Genomic DNA, 22,530 nt, shown 5'->3' on the forward strand with positions numbered 1-22,530 from the left:
TATTAATAATAATATTGTTAATAATAATAGTAATTATTAATCATAGGCGTTATTATTAATAATGGTAATAATAATAATGGTAATAATGATAATAATGGTAATAATGATAATAATAATAATAATAATTGTAACAATGATGATAATGATAATGATAATAATAATAATAATAATTTTTATATTATATAATAGAATAATATATTTAACTGCCATTCATAATAAATATTACTAATAGTAGTAATATTATTAATAATAACAATTGATATAAAATTATAGCAATAGTAAAAAAAATATTTTGTGATAGTAAAAAACTTATTTTGGATGAAATCCCGGAAATCCCTCACTCGAGGAGCAGGAAGGCAACGAGCAGCTCTCAGGTCAGCCAGGGGGAATTCATCAGCCACGTCAAAACCCGACCCAAAATCTCCAAAAATCCAAAATCCAAACCCAAAAGATCCAAATCTCTTCCGCTGCACGCTGAACGCAGCTTTTCTGAGGCTTTTTCTGCTTAAACCGAACCCAAAAAGCGCCGATTCCATACTCGGGGCAGCCCCTCCCTCTCTGCGCCTCCTCCGGCTGATTTTTCACTTCAGATCCCAAAACCTTCGCGTTTCTCCCCAAAACCAGGATTTCCTGCACAGCGAGTTGGTCCCGCCCGGCTGCGGCGCCCCGCAGGAGCCCGGATAGCTCAGTCGGTAGAGCATCAGACTTTTAATCTGAGGGTCCAGGGTTCAAGTCCCTGTTCGGGCGGGTTCCTCCCGTTTTTGGTCTCTTTCCGGGTCTATTTTCGCTGGCGGAGGGAGCGGAGCGCGGCGCTCAGCGGAGGGCGCGGGGCGCAGCGCCAGCCGGTCCCATGGTGTAATGGTGAGCACTCTGGACTCTGAATCCAGCGATCCGAGTTCGAATCTCGGTGGGACCTGCGCCGCCTTTTTGCCGTCCTGCCCAGCGGGGGGTGTTGTGGCCCTGTGTCTCTGGTGTCTGTCTGTCCCTGCGTCCCTGTGTCCCTGTCCCTGTGTCCCGGGTGTCCCTCTGTCCCTGTCTCTGTGTCCCTCTGTCCCTGTGCCCCTGTCCCTGTGTCCCTATCTCTGTGGCCCTGTGTCCCGGGTGTCCCTGTCCCTGTGTCCTGGGTGTCCTTGTGTCCCTGTGTCCCTCTGTCCCTGTCCCTGTGTCCCGGGTGTCCCTGCGTCCCTCTCCCTGTGTCCCGGGTGTCCCTCTGTCCCTGTGCCCCTGTCCCTGTGTCCCTATCTCTGTGGCCCTGTGTCCCAGGTGTCCCTGTCCCTGTGTCCCGGGTGTCCTTGTGTCCCTGTGTCCCTCTGTCCCTGTCCCTGTGTCCCGGGTGTCCCTGCGTCCCTCTCCCTGTGTCCCTGTGTCCCTCTGTCCCTGTCCCTGTGTCCCGGGTGTCCCTCTGTCCCTGTGCCCCTGTCCCTGTGTCCCTATCTCTGTGTCCCTGTCCCTGTGTCCCGGGTGTCCTTGTGTCCCTCTGTCCCTGTCCCTGTGCCCCTGTCCCTGTGTCCCTATCTCTGTGTCCCTGTGTCCCGGGTGTCCTTGTGTCCCTGTGTCCCTCTGTCCCTGTGTCCCTCTGTCTCTGTGTTCCTGTGTCCCGGGTGTCCCTGTGTCCCGGGTGTCCCTCTGTCTCTGTGCCCCTGTCCCTGTGTCCCTATCTCTGTGGCCCTGTGTCCCGGGTGTCCCTGTCCCTGTGTCCCGGGTGTCCTTGTGTCCCTGTGTCCCTCTGTCCCTGTCCCTGTGTCCCGGGTGTCCCTCTGTCCCTGTGCCCCTGTCCCTGTGTCCCTATCTCTGTGTCCCTGTCCCTGTGTCCCGGGTGTCCTTGTGTCCCTGTGTCCCTGTCCCTCTGTCCCTGTGTCCCTGTGTCCCTGTGTCCCTGTGTCCCTGTGTCCCTATCTCTGTGTCCCTCTGTCCCTGTGTCCCTGTGTCCCAGTTTTGTCGTGGGGACCACAGGGGACACTCGTGTGAAGGACTCCGAGCCCCGGGTATGACATCTCTGCTTCGCCCCTGGCTGGGGACTGTGTGTGACACCCTGTGTGTGACACCCTGTGTGTGACACCCCCCGTGTGACACCCCCGTGTGTGACACCCCGTGTGTGACACCCCTGTGTGTGACACCGTGTGTGACACCGTGTGTGACACCCCTGTGTGTGACACCCCCGTGTGTGACACCCTGTGTGTGACACCCCCTGTGTGAAACCCTGTGTGTGACACCTGTGTGTGACACCCCTGTGTGTGACACCCCTCCGTGTGTGACACCCCGTGTGTGACACCCCCCGTGTGACACCCCCCCGTGTGTGACACCCCCCGTGTGACACCCCCGTGTGTGACACCCTGTGTGTGACACCGTGTGTGACACCGTGTGTGTGACACCCCCCCGTGTGTGACACCCCCCGTGTGACACCCCCCGTGTGACACCGTGTGTGACACCCTGTGTGTGACACCCCCCATGTGACACCCCCGTGTGACACCCCCCCGTGACACGTCACGTGCCCTCCCCACGTGACACTTCGAACCGCGGTGACCCCAAACCATTGCGAAACCCCCCCGGAGCAAAGGGCGGTGCCCGGCAGCTGCCAAAAATCCTCCTCAGAAATCCTCCCCAAAAGTCCTGCCAAAAAATCTCCACCCCAAAAAATCTCCACCCCAAAAAATCCTTCCCCAAAAATCCTGCCAAAAAATCTCCACCCCAAAAAATCTCCACCCCAAAAAATCCTTCCCAAAAATCCTCCCCAAAAAATCCTTCCCAAAAATCCTCCCAAAAAATCTCCACCCCAAAAAATCTCCACCCCAAAAAATCCTTCCCAAAAAATCCTTCCCAAAAATCCTCCAAAAAAATCCTCCCCAAAAATCTTCTCCCCAAAAATCCACCCCAAAAATCCTCCTCAAAAATCCTCCCCAAAAATCTCCACCCCAAAAATCCTTCCCAAAAAATCGTCCTCAAAAATCCTCCCCAAAAAATCCTCCCCAAAAATCTCCTCCCCAAAAATCCTCCAAAAAAATCCTCCCCAAAAAATCTCCTCCCAAAAAATCCTTCCCAAAAATCCACCCCAAAAATTCTCCCCAAAAATCCTCCCAAAAAATCTCCACCCCAAAAAATCCTTCCCAAAAATCCTCCTCAAAAAATACTTCCCAAAAATCGTTCCCAAAAATCCTCCCCAAAAAATCCTTCCCAAAAAATCCTTCCCAAAAATCCTCCAAAAAATCCTTCCCAAAAAATCTCCTCCCAAAAATCTCCACCCCAAAAAATCCTTCCCAAAAATCCTCCCCAAAAATCCTCTCCAAAATTCCTCCCCAAAAATCTTCCTCAAAAATCCTCCCCAAAAATCCTGCCAAAAAATCTTCTCCCAAAAAATCCTTCCCAAAAATCCTCCCTAAAAAATCCTCCCAAAAAATCTTCTCCTTAAAATTCCTCCAAAAAATCCTTCCCAAAAATCCTCCCCAAAAATCCTCCCCAAAAATCCTTCCCAAAAATCCTCCCCAAAAATCCTCCCCAAAAATCCTCCCCAAAAATCCTGCCAAAAAATCTCCACCCCAAAAAAATCCTTCCCAAAAAATCCTCCCCAAAAATCCTCCCTAAAAATCCTGTCAAAAAATCTCCTCCCAAAAATCCTTCCCAAAAATCGTTCCCAAAAATCCTCCCAAAAAATCCTTCCCAAAAATCCTCCCCAAAAATCCTCCCAAAAAATCTCCTCCCAAAAAATCCTTCCCAAAAATCCTTCCCAAAAATCCTTCCCAAAAAATCCTCCCCAAAAATCCTCCCAAAAATCCTTCCCAAAAATCCTCCCCAAAAAATCTTCTCCTTAAAATTCCTCCAAAAAATCCTTCCCAAAAAATCCTTCCCAAAAATCCTCCCCAAAAATCCTCCCAAAAATCCTTCCAAAAATCCTTCCCAAAAATCCTCCCCAAAAATCCTGCCAAAAAATCTCCACCCCAAAAAATCCTTCCCAAAAAATCCTGCCAAAAAATCCTCCCCAAAAAATCCTCCCCAAAAAATCTCCTCCCAAAAAATCCTCCCCAAAAAATCCTCCCCAAAAAATCCTTCCCAAAAAATCCTTCCCAAAAATCCTCCAAAAAATCCTTCCCAAAAAATCTCCTCCCAAAAATCTCCACCCCAAAAAATCCTTCCCAAAAATCCTCCTCAAAAATCCTCCCCAAAAATCCTCCCCAAAAATCCTGCCAAAAATCCTCCCCAAAAATCCTGCCAAAAAATCTCCACCCCAAAAAAATCCTTCCCAAAAAATCCTGCCAAAAAATCCTCCCCAAAAAATCCTCCCCAAAAAATCTCCACCCCAAAAAATCCTCCCCAAAAATCCTCCCCAAAAATCCTCCCCAAAAATCCTCCCTAAAAATCCTGTCAAAAAATCTCCTCCCAAAAATCCTTCCCAAAAATCGTTCCCAAAAATCCTCCCAAAAAATCCTTCCCAAAAATCCTCCCCAAAAAATCCTCCCCAAAAATCCTTCCCAAAAATCCTCCCCAAAAATCCTCCCAAAAAATCTCCTCCCAAAAAATCCTTCCCAAAAATCCTTCCCAAAAATCCTTCCCAAAAAATCCTCCCCAAAAATCCTCCCAAAAATCCTTCCCAAAAATCCTCCCCAAAAAATCTTCTCCTTAAAATTCCTCCAAAAAATCCTTCCCAAAAAATCCTTCCCAAAAATCCTCCCCAAAAATCCTCCCAAAAATCCTTCCCAAAAATCCTTCCCAAAAATCCTTCCCAAAAATCCTCCCAAAAATCCTCCCAAAAAATCCTGCCAAAAAATCCTCCCCAAAAAATCCTCCCCAAAAAATCTCCTCCCAAAAAATCCTCCCCAAAAAATCCTCCCCAAAAAATCCTTCCCAAAAAATCCTTCCCAAAAATCCTCCAAAAAATCCTTCCCAAAAAATCTCCTCCCAAAAATCTCCACCCCAAAAAATCCTTCCCAAAAATCCTCCTCAAAAATCCTCCCCAAAAATCCTCCCCAAAAATCCTGCCAAAAATCCTCCCCAAAAATCCTGCCAAAAAATCTCCACCCCAAAAATCCTCCCCAAAAATCCTCCCCAAAAATCCTGCCAAAAAATCTCCACCCCAAAAAAATCCTTCCCAAAAAATCCTGCCAAAAAATCCTCCCCAAAAAATCCTCCCCAAAAAATCTCCTCCCAAAAAATCCTCCCAAAAATCCTCCAAAAAATCCTTCCCAAAAAATCTCCTCCCAAAAATCTCCACCCCAAAAAATCCTTCCCAAAAATCCTCCTCAAAAATCCTCCCCAAAAATCCTCCCCAAAAATCCTCCCAAAAATCCTCCCCAAAAATCCTGCCAAAAAATCTCCACCCCAAAAATCCTCCCCAAAAATCCTCCCCAAAAATCCTGCCAAAAAATCTCCACCCCAAAAAAATCCTTCCCAAAAAATCCTGCCAAAAAATCCTCCCCAAAAAATCCTCCCCAAAAAATCTCCTCCCAAAAAATCCTCCCAAAAAATCTCCTCCCCAAAAAATCCTTCCCAAAAATCCTCCCCAAAAATCCTCTCCAAAAAATCCTCCCCAAAAAATCTCTTTCCCAAAAAATCCACCCCAAAAATCCTCTTCATAAATCCTCCCCAAAAATCCTCCAAAAAATCCTTCCCAAAAAATCGTCCTCAAAAATCCTCCCAAAAAATCCTCTCCAAAAAATCCTCCCAAAAAATCCTCTCCAAAAAATCCTTCCCAAAAATCCTTCCCAAAAAATCGTCCTCAAAAATCCTCCCAAAAAATCCTCTCCAAAAAATCCTTCCCAAAAATCCTTCCCAAAAAATCTTCTCCTTATAATTCCTCAAAAAAATCCTCCCCAAAAATCCTCCCCAAAAAAATCCTCCCAAATGATCCCCGCTGGATTAATTAATGATCCCTGCTGGATTAATTAATGATCCATGCTGGATTAATTCATGATCCCCGCTGGATTAATTAATGATCCATGCTGGATTAATTAATGATGCACTCAGGATTAATTAATGATCCACTCTGGATTAATTAATGATCCCCCCTGGATTAATTAATGATCCCTGCTGGATTAATTAATGATCCCCGCTGGATTAATTAATGATCCCTGCTGCATTAATTAATGATCCCTGCTGCATTAATTAATGATCCAGGGTGCATTAATTAATTATCCCCACTGGATTAATTAATGATCCGTGCTGGATTAATTAACGAATTCTGCTGGATTAATGATCCACTCTGGATTAATGATCCACGCTGGATTAATGAATGATCCCCGCTGGATTAATTAATGATCCATGCTGGATTACTTAATGATCCCCGCTGGATTAATTAATGATCCCCGCTGGATTAATTAATGATCCATGCTGGATTAATTAATGAACTCTGCTGGATTAATGATCCACTCTGGATTAATTAATGATCCACTCTGGATTAATGATCCACTCTGGATTAATGAATGATCCCCACTGGATTAATTAATGATCCACTCTGGATTAATGAATGATCCCCACTGGATTAATTAATGATCCGTGCTGGATTAATTAACGAACTCTGCTGGATTAATGATCCACTCTGGATTAATGATCCACGCTGGATTAATGAATGATCCCCGCTGGATTAATTACTGATCCCTGCTGCATTAATTAATGATCCAGGCTGCATTAATTAATTATCCCCACTGGATTAATTAATGATCCGTGCTGGATTAATTAACGAACTCTGCTGGATTAATGATCCACTCTGGATTAATGATCCACGCTGGATTCATGAATGATCCCCTCTGGATTAATGAATGATCCCCACAGGATTAATTAGTGATCCCTGGCTCAGGGGTTAATTAATTAGGATTAATTAGTGATGCCCGACTTCCAGCTGGCAAAGCTCGGGGCAGGGCCGGGGGTTTCCATGGAAACCGGAGAGGTTTGGGGAGGTTGGATCGGGGATTCCGGGGGAGAATCGATCCAATTGTCCCCAAATTGGACCAAAATTGGGCCAAAATGGAACCAAAACGGAACCAAAACCCAAATGGAACCAAAATGGAACCAAAATGGAACCAAAACGGAACCAAAATGGAACCAAAACTGAACCAAAACTGAACCAAAATGGAACCAAAACTGAACCAAAATGGAACCAAAATGGAACCAGAACTGAACCAAAATGGAACCAAAACTGAACCAAAACTGAGCCAAAACAGCACCGAAATGGAACCAAAACTGAACCAAAACTGAACCAAAACTGAACCAAAACAGCACCAAAATGGAACCAAAATGGAACCAAAACCCAAATGGAACCAAAATGGAACCAAAACGGAACCAAAATGGAACCAAAATGGAACCAAAATGGAACCAAAATTGGACCAAAATGGAACCAAATGAACCAAAATGGAACTAAAATGGAGCAAAATGGAACCAAAATGGAGCCAAAATGGAACCAAAACTGAACCAAAACTGAACCAAAATGGAACCAAAACCCAAATGGAACCAAAATGGAACCAAAATTGGACCAAAATTGAACCAAAGTTTTACCAAAACTGAACCAAAATGGAACCAAAATTGAACCAAAGTTTTACCAAAACTGAACCAAAATTTTACCAAAACGGAACCAAAATGGAACCAAAATTGAAACCAAAATCAGCTGGGGCGGGGCTGATCCTCAGCTTTTACAGCGGGGAGAGAAACGCCAGGGACAGCTGGGGACATTTGGGGACAGTTTGGGACAGCTGGGGATATTTGGGGACAGTTTGGGACAGTTGGGGACATCTGGGGACATCTGGGGACGTTTGGGGACATTTGGGGACAGTTTGGGGTCAGGGGACCCACGAGGGGAGAGCCCCCCCAGAGCCCCCAGGCCGGAGCCGAGGGACAGAGGGACAGAGGGACAGGGGACAGGGGACAGGGGGACAGAGGGACAGGGGGACAGAGGGACAGGGGGACAGAGGGACAGGGGGACAGAGGGACAGAAGGACAGAAGGACGGGGGACAGGGGACAGGGGGACAGAGGGACAGAGGCCGGACAGACAGACAGCCGGACTGGCAGCCAGCCAGACAGCCGGACAGGTGCGGTGGTAGAGGCAGGACAGCTGGACAGACAGCCGGACAGACAGCGAGACAGCCGGACACCCAGCTGGACAGACAGCCGGACACCCAGCCGGACACCCAGCCGGACAGACAGCCGGACAGACAGCCGGACACCCAGCCGGACACCCAGCCGGACAGACAGCCGGACAGACAGCCGGACACCCAGCCGGACAGACAGCCGGACACCCAGCCGGACACCCAGCCGGACAGACAGCCGGACAGACAGCCGGACACCCAGCCGGACACCCAGCCGGACAGACAGCAGGACACCCAGCCGGACACCCAGCCGGACAGACAGCCGGACAGACAGCAGGACAGACAGCCGGACAGACAGACAGCCAGACAGACAGCCGGACACCCAGCCGGACAGACAGCCGGACACCCAGCCGGACAGACAGCAGGACACCCAGCCGGACACCCAGCCGGACAGACAGCCGGACACCCAGCCGGACAGACAGCAGGACAGACAGCCGGACAGACAGCCGGACACCCAGCCGGACAGACAGCCGGACACCCAGCCGGACAGACAGCAGGACAGACAGCCGGACAGACAGCCGGACACCCAGCCGGACAGACAGCCGGACAGACAGCCGGACAGACAGCCGGACACCCAGCCGGACACCCAGCCGGACAGACAGCCGGACAGACAGCCGGACAGACAGCCGGACACCCAGCCGGACAGACAGCCGGACAGACAGCCGGACACCCAGCCGGACAGACAGCCGGACAGACAGCCGGACACCCAGCCGGACAGACAGCCGGACAGACAGCCGGACAGACAGCCGGACACCCAGCCGGACAGACAGACAGCCGGACAGACAGCCGGACAGACAGCCGGACAGACAGCCGGACACCCAGCCGGACAGACAGCCGGACAGACAGCAGGACAGACAGCCGGACAGACAGCCGGACAAACAGCCGGACAGACAGCCGGACAGACAGCAGGACAGACAGCCGGACAGACAGCCGGACAGACAGCCGGACAGACAGCCGGACAGACAGCCGGACACCCAGCCGGACAGACAGCCAGACAGACAGCCGGACACCCAGCCGGACAGACAGCCGGACAGACAGCCGGACATCCAGCCGGCCGCACCGGCAGAAGCCGCGGAGCCACCCGGCAGCCGCGGCCCCGCCGAGCCCCACCCCGGGGCGGGGAAGGGGAAAAGCCCCGAAAAGGAGCAAAGAAGGAAGGAGAAACAAACAAACAAGACAGACAGACCGACAGTCAGACAGACCGACAGACAGACCGACAGGCAGACAGGCAGACCGACAAACCCCGCGGCGGCGGAGCGGGGCCAGCTCCTCAGCCGGCAGCCGGGGCCGAAGGTCGGGCAGGGCGGACCTTGCCCAGCGGCCCCGCCGGTGCCACCGGCTCCCCGTGGCCATGGCGCTGCCCTCGGCTCTGGCCGCCGCCGCCGTGGCCGGGCTGCCGCTCCTGCTGCTGCTCCTGCTGCTGTCACCCGCGGCCAGAGCGCGGCTGCCGCCGCCTCCCCTCCTGTGGCACGACCTGGTGGCTTTCGCCAGCACGGCCGGGTCATCGCTGCGCTGCCGCCGCCGCCTGGCCCGCCGCCCCGCCGTCACCCTGCTCGACGTGTTCCGGCAGCACGCCCGGAGCCGGCCCCGCCGGCCGCTGCTGCGCTTCCAGGAGGAGATTTACACCTTCGAGGATGTGGAGAGGATCAGCAACCGCGCGGCCCGGGCGCTGTCCCGGCGCCTGGAGCTGCGCCCCGGGCGCACGGTGGCCGTGTTCCTGCCCAACGAGCCCGCGTACCTGTGGACGTGGCTGGCGCTGGCCAAGCTGGGTTGCCCCATGGCGTGTCTCAACTGCAACGTGCGGGGACGGGCCCTGAGGCACGCGCTGGAGGCTGCCCAGGCCACCCTGGTGCTCGCCAGCCCCGGTGAGAGGGGACAGAGGGTCATTTGGGGGGCTGTGGGGTCCTGGAAGGGTCGTGGTCACCAAGGGTGCCTGGGATGGTCAGGGAGCTTTGGGGACATGGCGGGGTTGTGGTCACCAGGCCACCCTGGTGCTCGCCAGACCCGGTGAGAGGGGACAGAGGGGTGGTCAGGGGGGCTCTGGGGATGTGGAGGGGTTGTGGCCACCAAGGGCACTCCGGGGTGGTCACGGGGGCTCTGGGGACATGGAGGGGTTGTGGTCACCAAGGGCACTCCGGGGTGGTCACGGGGGCTTTGGGGCCATGGCAGGGTTGTGGTCACCAGGCCACCCTGGTGCTCGCCAGACCCAGTGAGAGGGGACAGAGAGGTGGTCAGGGGGGCTCTGGGGATGTGGAGGGGTTGTGGTCACCAAGGGTGCCCTGGGATGGTCAGGGAGCTTTGGGGACATGGCAGGGTTGTGGTCACCAAGGGCATCCTGGTTCTTGCCAGCCCCAGTGAGAGGGGGGCAGAGGGTCATTTGGGGGACTGTGGGGTCCTGGAAGGGTTGTGGTCACCAAGGGCACCCCAGGGTGGTCAGGGAGCTTTGGGGACATGGAGGGGTTGTGGTCACCAAGGGCACCCCAGGGTGGTCAGGAGGTTTTGGGGACATGGCGGGGTTGTGGTCACCAAGGTCACCTCAGTGCTCACCAGCCCTGGTATAAGTGGGACAGAGGGACATTCGGGGATCTTTGGGGACATGGCGGGGTTGTGGTCACCAAGGGCACCCCAGGGTCATCAGGAGGTTTTGGGGACATGGAGGGGTTGTGGTCACCAGGGTCACCCCAGGGTCATCAGGAGGTTTTGGGGACATGGAGGGGTTGTGGTCACCAAGGGCACCCCAGGGTCATCAGGAGGTTTTGGGGACATGGAGGGGTTGTGGTCACCAGGGTCACCCCAGGGTGGTCAGGAGGTTTTGGGGACATGGAGGGGTTGTGGTCACCAGGGTCATCCCAGGGTCATCAGGAGGTTTTGGGGACATGGAGGGGTTGTGGTCACCAGGGTCACCCCAGGGTCATCAGGAGGTTTTGGGGACATGGAGGGGTTGTGGTCACCAAGGGCACCCCAGGGCATTTGGAGGTTTTGGGGTCCTGGCAGGGTCGTGGTCACCAGGGGTGTTCTGGGGTGGTCAGGTGGCCGTGGGGTCCTGGCAGGGTCGTGGTCACCAGGGGTGCCCTGGGGTGGTCAGGTGGCCGTGGGGACGTGGGAGCTGCGGCCACCAAGGCTGCCCTGGTCTTTGCCAGCCCTGGTGAGGGCACGTGAGCTGGGGCGTTTGCACGTGTGTCACTGTCCCTGTCACTGTCCCTGTGTGTGTCACTGTCCCTGTGTGTGTGTCACTGTCCCTGTCACTGTCCCTGTGTGTGTCACTGTCCCTTGTGTGTGTGTCACTGTCACTGTCACTGTCCCCGTGTGTCCCCATGTGTCCCCGTGTGTGTGTCACTGTCCCCGTGTGTCCCTGTGTGTGTGTCACTCAGTGTGTCACTGTCCCTTGGTGTGTCACTGTCCCTGTCACTGTCCCTGTCACTGTCCCTTGGTGTGTCACTGTCCCTTGGTGTCTCACTGTCACTGTGTGTGTGTCACGGTCCCTGTCACTGTCCCTGTGTGTGTCACTGTCCCTTGGTGTGTCACTGTGTGTGTCACTGTCCCTTGTGTGTGTGTCACTGTCCCTGTCACTGTCCCTTGTGTGTGTGTCACTGTCCCTGTGTGTGTGTCACTGTCACTGTCACTGTCCCCGTGTGTCCCCATGTGTCCCCGTGTGTGTGTCACTGTCCCCGTGTGTCCCTGTGTGTGTGTCACTCAGTGTGTCACTGTCCCTTGGTGTGTCACTGTCCCTTGGTGTGTCACTGTCCCTGTCACTGTCCCTGTCACTGTCCCTGTGTGTGTCCCCGTGTGTGTCACTCTGTGTGTCACTGTCCCTGTGTTTGTGTCCCCGTGTGTGTGTCACTGTCCCTGTGTGTCCCCGTGTGTGTGTCACTGTCCCCGTGTGTCCCCGTGTGTCCCCGCGTGTCCCCGTGTGTGTCACTCTGTGTGTCACTGTCCCTGTGTGTCCCCGTGTGTGTGTCACTGTCCCCGTGTGTCCCCATGTGTCCCCGTGTGTCCCCGTGTGTGTCACTCTGTGTGTCACTGTCCCCGTGTGTCCCCGTGTGTCCCCGTGTGTCCCCGCGTGTCCCCGTGTGTGTCACAGCCCGGACACGCTGTCACTCCCTGGGCACACCCGTGGCATCGGGGCTCCCTTAGGGGCTCCCGAGAGCCCCGTTTGGGGTCCCTGCGGGGCCTGGCTGATCGGGACCCCCCTTTTGGGGTGCTCAGGACACGCCTTGGGGGGTTTGGGGGATCAGGGAGCCGTTTTGGGGTCCCTGCAGGATCAGGGAGCCGTTTTGGGGTCCCTGCGGGATCTGGGAGCCGTTTTGGGGTCCCTGCAGGATCTGGGAGCCGTTTTGGGGTCTCTGCAGGATCTGGGAGCCGTTTTGGGGTCCCTGTGGGATCAGGGAGCCGTTTTGGGGTCCCTGCAGGATCAAGGAGCCGTTTTGGGGTCCCTGCAGGATCAGGGAGCCGTTTTGGGGTCCCTGTGGGATCTGGGAGCCGTTTTGGGGATCCCTGCGGGATCTGGGAGCCGTTTTGGGGTCCCTGTGGGATCTGGGAGCCGTTTTGGGGTCCCTGTGGGATCTGGGAGCCGTTTTGGGGTTCCTGCAGGATCAGGGAGCCGTTTTGGGGTCTCTGCAGGATCAAGGACCCATTTTGGGGTCCCTGTGAGATCAGGGAGCCGTTTTGGGGTCTCTGTGGGATCAGGGAGCCGTTTTGGGGTCCCTGTGGGATCAGGGAGCCGTTTTGGGGTCCCTGCAGGATCTGGGAGCCGTTTTGGGGTCTCTGCAGGATCTGGGAGCCGTTTTGGGGTCCCTGTGAGATCTGGGAGCCGTTTTGGGGTCCCTGCAGGATCAGGGAGCCGTTTTGGGGTCCCTGCAGGATCAGGGAGACGTTTTGGGGTCCCTGTGAGATCTGGGAGCCGTTTTGGGGTCCCTGTGGGATCAGGGAGCCGTTTTGGGGTCCCTGTGAGATCTGGGAGCCGTTTTGGGGTCTCTGTGGGATCTGGGAGCCGTTTTGGGGTCCCTGTGGGATCTGGGAGCCGTTTTGGGGTCCCTGTGGGATCTGGGAGCCGTTTTGGGGTCTCTGTGGGATCAGGGAGCCGTTTTGGGGTCCCTGCAGGATCTGGGAGCCGTTTTGGGGTCCCTGTGAGATCTGGGAGCCGTTTTGGGGTCCCTGCAGGATCTGGGAGCCGTTTTGGGGTCCCTGTGGGATCAGGGAGCCGTTTTGGGGTCCCTGTGGGATCTGGGAGCCGTTTTGGGGTCCCTGCAGGATCTGGGAGCCGTTTTGGGGTCCCTGTGGGATCAGGGAGCCGTTTTGGGGTTTCTGTGGGATCAGGGAGCCGTTTTGGGGTCCCTGCAGGATCAGGGAGCCGTTTTGGGGTCCCTGTGAGATCTGGGAGCAGTTTTGGGGTCTCTGCAGGATCTGGGAGCCGTTTTGGGGTCCCTGCGGGATCAGGGAGCCGTTTTGGGGTCCCTGTGAGATCTGGGAGCCGTTTTGGGGTCCCTGTGGGATCTGGGAGCCGTTTTGGGGTCTCTGCAGGATCAGGGAGCCGTTTTGGGGTCCCTGTGAGATCTGGGAGCCGTTTTGGGGTCTCTGTGGGATCTGGGAGCCGTTTTGGGGTCCCTGTGGGATGTGGGAGCCGTTTTGGGGTCCCTGTGAGATCTGGGAGCCGTTTTGGGGTCTCTGCAGGATCAGGGAGCCGTTTTGGGGTCCCTGCAGGATCAGGGAGCCGTTTTCGGGTCCCTGCGGGATCTGGGAGCCGTTTTGGGGTCCCTGTGAGATCTGGGAGCCGTTTTGGGGTGTCTGTGGGATCAGGGAGCCGTTTTGGGGTGCTTTGAGTGCCCACCTGGGATCCTTGGGTGTCCCATCCCGGGTCTTCGGGGCGCCCAAGGATCACGGATCCTATTTGGGATGTGTCTGGGCTGCTTTGGGAACACGTTCGGGATGTCTGGGGCGCCCACCTGACCGGGTGCCCACCTTGGGGGGGACCTTGGGGCATCCACCTTGGATCCTTGGACCTTCCATCCGTGGTTCCCGGGATGCCCACCCCGTTTCTGCCCCTCTTTGGGGTGCATCGAGCACCCATTTGGGATTTCCAGGGATTCCGCGATTCCGACGGCGCCCACCTGACCCGGCTCCTTCAGGTGCGCCCGCCACCCCTCTGCGCCCCCTCCTCACCCCCGCGGGACCTTCCCGGTGTCCCCGCAGAGCTCCAGGAGGCGGTGGAGGAGGTGCTGCCCGACCTGCGGCGCGACGGCGTCCGCGTCTTCTACCTGAGCTCGGCGTCGCCCACGCCGGGGGTGGAGGCGCTGCTCCCCGCCATCGAGGCGGCCCCCGACGAGCCCCTGCCCGCCTGGCACCGCGCCGGTGTCACCGCCGACTCCAAGGCCATGTACATCTACACCTCCGGCACCACCGGTGAGCTGGGGAACCTCACCGGGGCTGGGCTGGGGCCAGCAGGAGGAGCTTGAGAGGGTGGGGCAGCTTGGAGGGGTCTTGGGGGGGACTTTCTCCGGCGCTGACCATTGTGGGTCCACCTAGGCCAGGTGTGTCCTGGCTGTGTCCACCTGGGCAGCTTGGAGGGGTCTTGGGGAGGTCTTTCTCCAGCGCTGACCATTGTGGGTCCACCTGGGCCAGGTGTGTCCTGGCTGTGTCCACCTGGGCAGGTCAGCGTGGGCAGCTTGGAAGGATCTTGGGGGGGTCTTGGGGGGGTCTTTCTCCAGCCCTGACCACCACTGGTCCACCTGGGCCAGGTGTGTCCTGGCTGTGTCCACCTGGGCAGCTTGGAGGGGTCTTCGGGGGGTCTTTCTCCAGCGCTGACCACCACTGGTCCACCTGGGCCAGGTGTGTCTGGTGTCCCTGGGAGGGTTGGGCACCACTCACAGGATGAGCTGGACCAGGTTCCTCACGGCTCCTCTGACAAGGCACAAAGACCCCCCCAAGCTGCAGGGGGGTCACCCCTGCTGGTCACTCCAGGACCCAGCCAGGACCACGCCCCACCGCCCGTTGTCCCCCGCAGGGCTGCCCAAGGCCGCGGTGATCACGGAGCTCAGGCTGATGATGGTGGCCAGCCTGGGCCGGATCTGCGGCCTGCGGCCCGACGACGTCGTCTACACCACGCTGCCTCTCTACCACTCGGCCGGGCTGCTGGTCGGGCTCGGGGGGTGCCTGGAGGTCGGTACGTACCCCCCACCCCACACGGACAGGATGGATGGGGAAGGGCTGGAGAGATGGATGGATGGATGGATGATGGATGGATGATGGATGGATGGATGGATGATGGATGGATGATGGATGGATGGATGGATGGATGATGGATGGATGGATGATGGATGGATGATGGATGGATGATGGATGATGGATGATGGATGATGGATGGATGGATGGATGGATGGATGGATGATGGATGGATGATGGATGGATGGATGATGGATGGATGATGGATGATGGATGGATGATGGATGGATGATGGATGATGTATGATGGATGATGGATGGATGGATGGATGATGGATGGATGATGGATGGATGGATGATGGATGGATGATGGATGGATGATGGATGGATGATGGATGGATGATGGATGGATGGATGGATGATGGATGGATGGATGGATGGATGGATGGATGGATGGATGGATGATGGATGGATGATGGATGGATGATGGATGATGGATGGATGATGGATGGATGGATGGATGGATGGATGATGGATGGATGATGGATGGATGATGGATGGATGGATGGATGATGGATGATGGATGATGGATGATGGATGGATGGATGGATGGATGGATGGATGGATGGATGGGGAAGGGCTGGAGAGATGGATGGATGATGGATGATGGATGGATGGATGGATGGATGATGGATGGATGGATGGATGAATGATGGATGGATGGATGATGGATGGATGATGGATGATGGATGGATGGATGGATGGATGATGGATGGATGGATGATGGATGGATGATGGATGATGGATGGATGATGGATGATGTATGATGGATGATGGATGGATGGATGGATGATGGATGGATGATGGATGGATGATGGATGGATGGATGATGGATGGATGATGGATGGATGATGGATGGATGATGGATGGATGATGGATGGATGATGGATGATGGATGGATGGATGATGGATGATGGATGGATGGATGGATGGATGGATGATGGATGGATGGATGATGGATGGATGATGGATGGATGATGGATGGATGATGGATGGATGGATGATGGATGATGGATGGATGGATGGATGATGGATGGATGGGGATGGATGATGGATGGATGGATGATGGATGGATGATGGATGGATGATGGATGATGGATGGATGGATGGATGGATGGATGGATGATGGATGGATGGATGATGGATGATGGATGGATGGATGGATGGATGATGGATGGATGGGGATGGATGATGGATGGATGGATGGATGGATGATGGATGGATGGATGGATGGATGGATGGATGGATGGATGATGGATGGATGATGGATGGATGATGGATGATGGATGGATGATGGATGGATGGATGGATGATGGATGGATGGAGGGATGGATGGGTGATGGATGGATGGATGATGGATGATGGATGGATGGATGGATGATGGATGGATGGATGATGGATGGATGGATGGATGGATGATGGATGGATGATGGATGGATGATGGATGGATGATGGATGGATGATGGATGATGGATGGATGGATGGATGATGGATGATGGATGGATGATGGATGATGGATGGATGGATGATGGATGGATGATGGATGGATGGATGATGGATGATGGATGATGGATGGATGGATGGATGGATGGATGGATGATGGATGGATGATGGATGGATGATGGATGATGGATGGATGATGGATGATGGATGGATGGATGGATGGATGGATGGATGGATGATGGATGGATGGATGATGGATGATGGATGGATGGATGATGGATGGATGATGGATGGATGGATGATGGATGATGGATGGATGGATGGATGATGGATGATGGATGATGGATGGATGGATGGATGGATGGATGATGGATGGGGATGGATGGATGATGGATGGATGATGGATGATGGATGATAGATGATGGATGGATGGATGGATGATGGATGGATGATGGATGGATGATGGATGATGGATGATGGATGATGGATGGATGGATGGATGGATGATGGATGGATGGATGATGGATGATGGATGGATGGATGATGGATGGATGATGGATGGATGGATGATGGATGATGGATGGATGGATGATGGATGATGGATGGATGGATGGATGGATGATGGATGGATGGATGGATGGATGATGGATGGATGATGGATGATGGATGGATGGATGATGGATGATGGATGATGGATGATGGATGGATGGATGATGGATGGATGGATGATGGATGGATGATGGATGGATGGATGATGGATGGATGGATGATGGATGGATGATGGATGGATGGATGAAGACAAAGGCGAAATCAAGAAGTTCTCTGCTCCCTGTCCCCGTGCCACGTCTCCCAGGAGCCACCTGTGTCCTGCGTTCCAAGTTCTCCGCCTCTCAGTTCTGGTCCGACTGTCGGCGCTACAACGTCACCGTCATCCAGTACGTGGGGGAGCTCATGCGCTACCTGTGCAACACCCCCAAGGTGAGGCCCCGCCCAGCGCAGGACCGCCCTGAGGGCTCCGCGATGCTCCGGTGGCACCCTGAGGCGACCCCTTGTCCCCGTGTCGCCCCCAGCGTGCCGATGACCGCGAGCACGGCGTGCGCATGGCCCTGGGCAACGGCATGAGGGCGGAGGTGTGGAAGGAATTCCTGCGGCGCTTCGGGCCCGTGGCCATCTGGGAATTCTACGGGGCCACCGAGGGCAACGCCGGCTTCATCAACTACACCGGGAAGGTCGGGGCTGTGGGCAGGGCCAACAGGTTCCTCAAGGTGAGAACGAGCTCCTCGGGGTGGACGTGACACCGAGGGGCCCGAGGTGGCACCTCAGGTTGGGTTTGGTCTTGGATGCGCCTCTTGGTGGTGGAGCCAGCAGTGACGTCCCTGGGGGAAGTCCACGCCGTCCATCAGGTCGGGCTGGCACAGAAGTCCCCAGAACGCCCTTTTCCCACCCCAAAGAGGTCCCCTCCACCTGGCTGGCCAAAATTCCCTCAACAGCGTTGATTTGCAGCCTGGTTGTGGGATGTCCATGGGCACCTGGCCACTTTGAGTCCCTCATCCACCTGTTGAGCAAAAACTGCAAAAATCAGATTTTTCTTCCCCCCATCACGTTGTCCCCTGGGCTTGGAAGATGCCACCACGAGTTCCTTCACGGTTTGAATTGATCAGATGAAAACCTCATTTAAACAGGTTGAAATAAAACTCGATTTCAATGATTTCAACCGAGAGATTTCAAATTAACGGCAACTAAAAAAACAAATGGTTTTTAATCCCTGGAATGTGGGGGTTGGAGGAGGCCACACCCAGGTGTGTTCCCGTGGGTTGGAACAGGCCACACCTGGCACTGGAGGGAATTTCTCCTCCCCGTTTGCAATCCCGGGTTTCTCCCTCCCCTCCAGCTCTTCGCTCCCTTCGAGCTGATCAGGTACGACGTGGAGGAGGATGAGGTGGTGCGCGACGAGCGAGGGCTCTGCATCCCCGTCAAACCCGGTAAGGAACCCACCTGGCCGGGGCCTTCCCGGGGCTGGAGATGCACCAAAGCCACCTCTCGGCCCTCATCACCACCACCCTGGGGACTGGAAGCCATCAGAAAGCCCCAGAAGAAGCCAAGGCAGGGGTTGAGCGGCCTCCAACCCTCCTCTCCCTCCCTGGAGGTGAGACAGGGCTGCTGGTGGTCAAAATCACCAAGAACACCCCGTTCCACGGCTACGCCGGCGACTCGCAGAAGACGGAGAAGAAGATCCTGAGGGACGTCTTGGCCAAAGGCGACGCCTTCTTCAACAGCGGGGACCTCCTCATGATGGACCACGAGAAGTTCATCTACTTCCAGGACCGCGTCGGGGACACTTTCCGGTAATTCCCACGCTCCCGTGTGCGTCCGAGGGGTCAGTGCCGGCCCAAAATCCCGCTCCCCACACGGCTCTGTCCCTTCTCCTCCCCAGCTGGAAAGGGGAGAACGTGGCCACGACAGAGGTGGAGGCCACGCTGGGCTTGGTGAGCTTCATCCAGGAGGTCAACGTCTACGGCGTGGCTGTGCCGGGTGAGTCCCAGCGAAATAACACCGGGGGGCGTTTGAGGCGGGTGACGCGACCCCGGGCGGTCTGAGCCACCACCAAGGAGGTTCAAAAGGGACTTTGGGCACAAAACATCCCCCACAAAACAGCCCAAGGATCCCCAAAAAAATGTTCAAACGGGACTCGGTTGCCCCAGGCAAGCGTTGGGCGCTGGGTTGGGTCCAGGTGGCCACAAAGGAAGCAAAAATAGGAAGAATTCACCCAAAAATGAGCACCCGGCGTCGTTCTGGGTACGCGATCCACCACCATCACCCCAAAACGCGTTTGGCCACACTACACCCCCCCCAGTAGCCCAGGGGGCCTGGAGAAGACTCCCAGGAGATGCAGCTGCCCCCGGTGACCGCGGGCGATGTTGGCAGGGTGTGAGGGCCGCTGTGGCATGGCCGCCGTGTGCCTCAAGGACGGCGCCACCTTCGACGGTGACAAACTCTACGCCTTCACGCGGGAAACGCTGCCCGCCTACGCCGCTCCCCGCTTCGTCCGGATCCAGGTCAGAGCGGTCCCACCCACCCTCGGGGGCTCCGGGGGGATTTGGGGTGCTGGGGTTGGCCTTTGGAGGAGGATGATCCAACACTGGGGTGCCTGATCATGGCCAGGTGGAACCATGGAATGGTTTGGGTGGGAAGAGGTGTCGGAGCTCATCCGGTTCTGGTGACAACCAGATGGAACCATGGAATGGTTTGGGTGGGAAGAGGTGTCGGAGCTCATCCAGTTCTGGTGACAACCAGATGGAACCATGGAATGGTTTGGGTGGGAAGAGGTGTCGGAGCTCATCCAGTTCTGGTGACAACCAGATGGAACGGTTGGAACCAAACCATGGAATGGTTTGGGTTGGAGGGGACTATAGAGCTCACCCAGTTCTGGTTGTGTAGGGGGGAATCATGGAAAGGTTTGGGTGGGAAGAGGCGTCAGAGCTCATCCAGTTCTGGTCATGGCCGGGTGGAATCGCTGAACACTTTGGGTGGGAGGGGACTTCAGAGCTCCCCCGGTTCCCACCACAGCATTGGTGTCCCCCCAGCTTCCCACGATGGCGTTGGTCACCCCGTGCCAGTGACGGTGCTGGGGGGCCCCTGGTGGCAGTGGGGGGCCGCGTTGTTGGTGGCACCTGGTGGTTGGAACCGCCTGTTCCTGGTGACGCTTGCTCCGTACTGACACCAGCGTCACCCTCTGCCGATGACGGCGGTGTTCCAGTGACGGTGTTGAGGTTCCCCCCCTTTCCCAGGACAGTGGTGGCCACCCTGTGCCAACGGGGGTCACCCAATGCCAACGGTGTCACCCTGTGCCAATGGTGGTCACCCTGTCCCAAAAGGGGTCACCCTGTGCCAATGGTGGCCACCTTGTCCCACTGGTGGTCACCTGGTTCCAACGGGGGTCAACCTGTGCCAATGGTGGTCACCCAGTGCCAATGGTGGTCACCTTGTCCCAATGGTGGCCACCCTGTCCCAGTGGTGGCCACCCAGTTCCAGTGGGGGTCACCCCATGCCAATGGGGTCACCCGGTGCCAGTGGTGGCCACCCGGTTCCAATGGTGGTCACCCCATGTCAATGGTGGCCACCCGGTTCCAATGGGGGTCACCCTGTCCCAATGGTGGCCACCTTGTCCCAATGGGGGGTCACCCTGTCCCAATGGGGGTCACCCCATGCCAATGGTGGCCACCTTGTCCCAACGGGGGTCAGCCGGTTCCAATGGTGGCCATCCCGTGCCAATGGGGGTCACCTTGTCCCAGTGGTGGCCATCCCGTGCCAATGGGGGTCACCTTGTCGCAGTGGTGGCCACCCGGTTCCAATGGGGGTCACCCTGTCCCAATGGGGGTCACCCCATCCAATGGTGGCCACCTTGTCCCAATGGGGGTCAGCTGGTTCCAATGGGGGTCACCCTGTCCCAATGGTGGCCACTTTGTCCCAACGCGGGTCACCCTGTCCCAATGGGGGTCACCCCATGCCAATGGTGGCCACCCGGTGCCAGTGGTGGCCACCCGGTCCCAATGGTGGCCATCCCGTGCCAATGGGGGCCACCTTGTCGCAATGGTGGCCAACCTGTGCCAACAGGGGTCACTCTGTGCCAACGGGGGTCACCCAGTTCCAATGGTGGCCACCCGGTTCCAGTGGGGGTCACCCTGTCCCAATGGTGGCCACCTTGTCCCAACGGTGGTCACCCTGTCCCAGTGGTGGCCACCCTGTCCCAATGGTGGCCACCCCGTGCCAATGGGAGTCACCCCATGTCAATGGTGGCCACCCAGTTCCAATGGTGGCCACCCAGTTCCAATGGTGGTCACCCGGTGCCAAAGACCCCCAACGCGTCCCCCGAAACCCCGCCGGCGCCGCCCGCGATCCCGCCGAGGTTCCCCAACGCCGCTGTCGCCGTCCCCAGGACGCTCTGGAGGTCACGGGGACCTTCAAGCAGTGCAAGAGCAACCTGGTCAAGGAGGGCTTCGACCCCGCCGTGGTCCGCGACCGCCTCTTCTTCCGCGACGACGCCCGCAAGTCCTACGTGCCGCTGAGCGCCGCCACCTTCGCCGCCATCCGGGACATGAAGCTCAGCCTGTAGCGGCGCTCTGGGGGTCCCGGGGCTCTGATGGCCTGGGGCTAATTAGCAGAGGCTAATTTGGGGCTAATCAGGCTTGGTTTGGGGGGGGTTTAACCGTGTGGGAGCAGGAGGAGGGCGATGGGTTGGTGTTGCCTCGCCCTGCGCTTCTGTGCTGTGGAAATTAAGGCCTTAATTCCCGGTTTTTGGCTGCCAGGGTGTTTTTGGGGATTGGATTCTTTTGTTTTCCCTTCGGGAAGAGGCAGGTGATGCCCCCAGACGAGGATGTTTGTCCTTCTTTGATCTGGAGCCCCCAAAACTTCATCCCGTTCCTGCCCTGGGCTTTGTTCCGGAGAAAATCCCTGGGAATTCCATCCCAGCCCCTCCCCAGCCCCCAAAACCTCATCCCGTTCCTGCCCTGGGCTTTGTTCCGGAGAAAATCCCTGGGAATTCCATCCCAGCCCCTCCCCAACCCCCAAAACCTCATCCCGTTCCTGCCCTGGGCTTTGTTCTGGAGAAAATCCCTGGGAATTCCATCCCAGCCCCTCCCCAACCCAAGAGGGAAAAATCCCCTTCCCAAAATCCCGCCTGAGCCTCCCCTCCGTACCCTGCCACCCCTCACCTGAACTCCCGGCACTAATTCCATCCCACCCCCTCATCCAGGAATTCCGGAGAATTTTAGGGAGTCTCCCTAAAACTCCCCCTCCAAAACCC

General features: G+C 55.9%; 1 protein-coding gene and 2 non-coding genes across 3 annotated transcripts; all 3 read left to right on the top strand.

Moving 5' to 3' along the window:
- Positions 1-674: 674 nt before the first annotated feature.
- On the top strand, positions 675-747 carry TRNAK-UUU (transfer RNA lysine (anticodon UUU)). The gene has a single exon. It is a non-coding gene; the product is annotated as a tRNA-Lys (tRNA).
- A 97-nt stretch (positions 748-844) lies between these two features.
- Positions 845-916, top strand: TRNAQ-CUG (transfer RNA glutamine (anticodon CUG)). Its single transcript has one exon. It is a non-coding gene; the product is annotated as a tRNA-Gln (tRNA).
- Positions 917-9,106: 8,190 nt separating this feature from the next.
- SLC27A5 (solute carrier family 27 member 5) lies at positions 9,107-22,019 on the top strand. The gene is made up of 10 exons (XM_086871636.1): positions 9,107-9,932; positions 14,257-14,466; positions 15,068-15,226; positions 17,581-17,705; positions 17,798-17,992; positions 18,619-18,709; positions 18,874-19,072; positions 19,162-19,259; positions 19,653-19,783; positions 21,664-22,019. The coding sequence occupies exons 1-10, from the start codon at positions 9,419-9,421 to the stop codon at positions 21,838-21,840; spliced, it is 1,899 nt and encodes a 632-aa protein (XP_086727762.1). The 5' UTR covers positions 9,107-9,418; the 3' UTR covers positions 21,841-22,019.
- The last annotated feature ends 511 nt before the right edge of the window (positions 22,020-22,530 follow it).

The sequence above is a fragment of the Cyanistes caeruleus genome, chromosome 36 (assembly GCF_971803275.1).
Source record: "Cyanistes caeruleus chromosome 36, bCyaCae1.hap1.1, whole genome shotgun sequence".
Lineage (NCBI taxonomy): Eukaryota > Metazoa > Chordata > Aves > Passeriformes > Paridae > Cyanistes > Cyanistes caeruleus.

Coding starts and splice junctions, on each gene's coding strand:
- SLC27A5 (XM_086871636.1), top strand. CDS start 9,419: ATGGCGCTGCCCTCGGCTCTGGCCGCCGCCGCCGTGGCCGGGCTGCCG. Junction 14,467..15,067: donor CTACACCTCCGGCACCACCG/GTGAGCTGGGGA, acceptor TGTCCCCCGCAG/GGCTGCCCAAGGCCGCGGTG. Junction 19,073..19,161: donor CGCGTCGGGGACACTTTCCG/GTAATTCCCACG, acceptor TCTCCTCCCCAG/CTGGAAAGGGGAGAACGTGG.